The following is a 4,357-nucleotide window of genomic DNA, read 5'->3' as shown; positions in this document are numbered from 1 at the left end:
TGACGTGTGCGTGTGTTAAAATTTGAAAATTCTCAATATCACTATTCAGATAGTTTAAAGAACGTTTCGGGTCATTTTCAGCATTCGAAAACTTTCCATATTTACGCGCCATATGTTCATTTTTACGCACACAGCACGTACTGAAGCTGGAAATCACGTTGTGTTACATATTTTGTGTTCCTGACACTGTATTCATATCAGGAGTCACTCTTTATGCCACTACCGTGCTCACGGGCGTCAAGACGTACGTGTACGCATGCGTAAGTCTTTTAAATGCTCAAAATTATTCTTTTTAAAAAAACTAATTACAGCATATTTTAGCATATTATGAAACTTTTCAATCAGCACCGCACGCGCTTTATGAGGGTCAAAGTACGGCAGATCACCAAACTCGTCCACAGTGACGAGTTCAAATCTAGTTACTACACTGTTTACATTTTTTTTTAAATAAGTTATGTGAAATGTGGTAATAAGAAAGTCCTGCTAAAATGCAAAATAAATTTAATGGTAGTTATTTCAGGTGGAATTAGTATTTAAGGGGAGGGAAAACTAATTTTTCAACAAATCTGAAGGGGTGATAAAACTTGGAAACAGTTTATAGTAAGATTTTGTAATGTTTATGTACAACTGTGGGGGAGGGGTGGGGTGTGGGGAGGAGTGGTTATACAAAACAACATAATCAATTTTTCTTTCGTTGGACCCACTGCTTTAGGAACAGTCCCCATCACTCCCTAATTCACCCACTCATATCAGTTTTTTAAGTGATCAGAAATTCTAGGGGTAGATTGATACATGTCATATACTTGTTCTTAGCATTTTAAGTGACTTATTTTAAATAAGGTACACTAATCATGTAATGGCATAGATTTGAATGTATCCAATCTAATCCAATATGTTATTGTCACTGATTTGTTTAGTATAAAGCTATCAATTTTGTGCTGATATTTGACATCTATGTTCCAAGTGAATGTTCATATGTTTTTCAAGTAATTGGCGAAATTAAAAAATGTTCCCACCAGAAATTGTCTTTATTGGACGATAAAGGATTCTTGAAAAACTCCCTGAATGGTATATATGGTTCGTGGTACTAAAATTTGGAAGCCAGTTAATAGAGTCTAGGGCTTTTTATGAAGGTCGAATTACTTAGTGCTGTTTATATACCTTTAGAGAAGGGATCAAGTCCTCCCTTTTTCATCTATTCCTTTACTGTCCAAAATTTTGAATTTCATATAATTCCCAAATGAAATCATTGCACCTTTGCTGCCCAACTTCTTGTATCTCGGATTTATCCACTGCATTTATCCAGTGATGCATCTGGGGGGGGGGGCTGATAATGGTGTGAAGGTGAATTTGAACACTTGATTAAGTGAGGGGGTGCTAGCTTGCCAAATATTTTTTCTTTATTCAGCTTTGAGCATTAGGGCCAAGGATATACCAAACAGTGTCACAAAACAAACATACATACAAGAGGCACATACATAGACTAAGTCCCATTGTGAGGCTATGAGACTGGAGTCGTTTTGGTTGTGAGTAAAAATCTTGTTACCATGACAGGAATTGAACCCAGGACCCTGGGATTGGAAAGGAAGCATCTTAACCACCATGCTATCCATCTCCACTCTAAGGTGATATGAGGTGAATTTTATCTATTCATGATTTTTCTTTTTTGTTTCAAACATTTTTAACAGGAAAAGTGACTTGGGGGAAGAATGTGAATTTGTTAGGGCCCTGCATCTTCCCCTACTGTAGATATGCCACTAATCCACTACCCTTTCTAATTATAACTATTGACAGTTTTGTTGTAAGGTGCAATAACTGATTTTCTGTATACTTTAGCATTCATGGAGCCTGCCAGTTAGAGGTTGATCTCTACTACGTGCAACACTGGTTCCGATCTAAGTCAGATATTTTGTGTCAGCAAGCAATGCAGAAGATCTTGTCCCTTAATGCATTCCTTCAGTTTGAAAGTGCAATACAACTACTTAAGCAACAACCCGGCAGGAATGATGGACTTAGTAATACCTTAACAGGTTCAGTAGATGAAATCAGTGAGTTAATTTGATTTGTTAATAGTCATATCAACAGTATGTACATAATTATTAAAGAAGATAATCTTACAACCTTTCTTCTAAAGTCACTGCATTTGGTGAATGATGATGTGAATTATAACACTTTATTACAGAGACCAAAAATATCTGCTTTATGCTTTTTAATAAATTAAAATAATAATTAATAGATGAGCTGCACTCTGATATAATAGTAATTAAAACACTGGATATAGTACTGCGCTTTAAAACTAGTTTTATTGACAATAAAACTAGTTTTTAAAGTACCGGAGTTTTATTTAGAATAAATAATGTTTAACATTGATTAGGTGTGTTTTTTATATATTATTCAGTATAACTATCTGCACCTCACAAATTATTTTACACATTGTAATTACAAAATCCATGAAATAATAAAATTGTGCATGGATTTTTGTTTTTCTTTTAGATTCTGAGTACAGTGAGAGTACAGCAAAGAGTGAAGCTTGCAAGAAAAGTTTGGGAAGTAGTTCTGACTCGGTCCCTCTAGGGGCAGAAGCAGTTGAAGACTCTATGTTGTTTGTTCCAAACAGGCAGGAGTGGTTAAACTTGCGTGTCCATGGTCAAAGTAAAAAATGGGTTCTGCCATTCACATGCATGAAGGCAGGACAGGAGAACTAACTTGGTATCATCACATTTTAAAATGTATAGCCTGCTGAGGAATTTACAAACAAAACTTACCAACTTCTAGTGACATATTTTGTCTTGAAATGGTGGTGAGGGGGCTAATAGGGGTACAAAGGTGAGGTTAGCTGCTCGATGATTAAGTGTTGGGGGAGATAGCTCGCAATTTTTAGGTTATACAAAGTGTTTTTTATCTACTCGAGTCTGACATTTTTTGCTTCGAACATTTGCATGGGGGAGAGCGCAAGGTTTTTTTAGAGGGGGAATCCGCTAGATACCCAACTTGAGCATAACATTTCTATTGAAAACAAATTCTATTGATCACCCTGAATCATTTATAAATCAATTGAAAATTCCTGGAAACATACTGTATCTTTATGGAATACACTAGGTTTACTCACGTACAATACTCCTTAATTTCACTTGATTTTGCACCAGGTTTCGGAGGTGATAGATACAGTCTGTGGTAACATCAGAAAAAGAGTTGCTGAGTGAGCAAGTTTTAAGAATAGGCACGTGATGCCTGGAGATGGCACTTTGACTGTAAAACTGCTTTGTTCCAGATGAGAACATGGGATATGATTGGATTATTCCTCTACTCTGTTCCTGAATACCTTGATGTATTAGTTGTTTTTTAAAGTTGAGGCCTAAAGAATTTTGCTCATTGTTGAAGAGTAAAGTAAGTAAATCCTTGCCGAGCCACTAGGACTCATAGGGCTCGAGCTTATCCCCAGTTTCTGTAGCGTGAAGCGGATGAGAGTGTATAGTACCCCCCTGGGCGGGACGCTGGTCTACCGCAGGTTACTCCCAGCAATTTGCTGGTACCCTTTCATACAGCTGGCTAGACTGAAGCAATGTAGATAAAGTGCCTTGCTCAAGGACATACAGTAAGCGAAATGTACAGCGAAGAATTGAAACGCCGATTTTGGGGTTTGTCAACCAAACCATTCCCACTGCGCCAAACCACTTCCACACGTTGAATAGTAATTCGTCGCTCACATCACGAACTAACACAATCAAAGTAGATTGTGTTAGTTCGTGAAATCACAGTAGCGCGTCAAAACCAGTGCGTATTGGTTGTCAAGCAATTTTGTATTCTTTACCACACAAAAAGTCCTTAACGACAACAGCGCGTATTTTGACGCGCTTTTTTTATTTCATGAATTAACACAATTGAATTTAATTGTTCGTGATGTGAGCGACGAATTGTCCACAATTGCTTTGACCATTTGCGTTTTAAAAAAAACCTAGAATTTCAACCACTACTCTCTGATTTAATAAATGTGGGTCAGCCAGTTTAGATGTCTCACAAATGTCTTTGCTATGCATAAGTTTAGTATAGATGTATTAAATTTGTTGTAGTTGAAACTAAAGAAAAGTAGTCCATGGCGTGCTACAGTCATAGTAATAACCTGCAGGTCTAGGCATAGTACTTTAATATTTTCCAGTGTAAAGTACGGGTTCTGTAATGTGCAGTTAGTTGTCTACTGAAATATGTCTTGTTATAAAATACATTAATATTATCAAATATCAAGCATTATGCTGCAACTATTTAAGTATTACTTAGTTGTTGTTTCATGAATTGTAAAGTAAAATTATTGATATTTATATATGTAATTATTGTTATATTATTTTCTATAGTATTATTA

General features: G+C 36.1%; 1 protein-coding gene across 1 annotated transcript in view; it reads left to right on the top strand.

The window, feature by feature from the left end:
• The window catches only part of LOC117111028, a 24,605-nt gene extending 20,833 nt beyond the window's left edge, over nucleotides 1–3,772 (top strand). The window contains exons 8-9 of the mRNA XM_033253891.1: nucleotides 1,837–2,048; nucleotides 2,494–3,772. Of these exons, the coding sequence (XP_033109782.1) occupies nucleotides 1,837–2,048; nucleotides 2,494–2,705 (424 nt within the window). The 3' untranslated portion in view covers nucleotides 2,706–3,772. The remainder of the gene's footprint in view (nucleotides 1–1,836; nucleotides 2,049–2,493) is intronic.
• Nucleotides 3,773–4,357: the final 585 nt, after the last annotated feature.

The sequence above is a fragment of the Anneissia japonica genome, unplaced genomic scaffold (assembly GCF_011630105.1).
Source record: "Anneissia japonica isolate Jap-2015-1 unplaced genomic scaffold, ASM1163010v1 scaffold573_len2283161_cov171, whole genome shotgun sequence".
Taxonomy (NCBI): domain Eukaryota; kingdom Metazoa; phylum Echinodermata; class Crinoidea; order Comatulida; family Comatulidae; genus Anneissia; species Anneissia japonica.
This window is presented reverse-complemented; position numbering and strand designations above follow the sequence as displayed.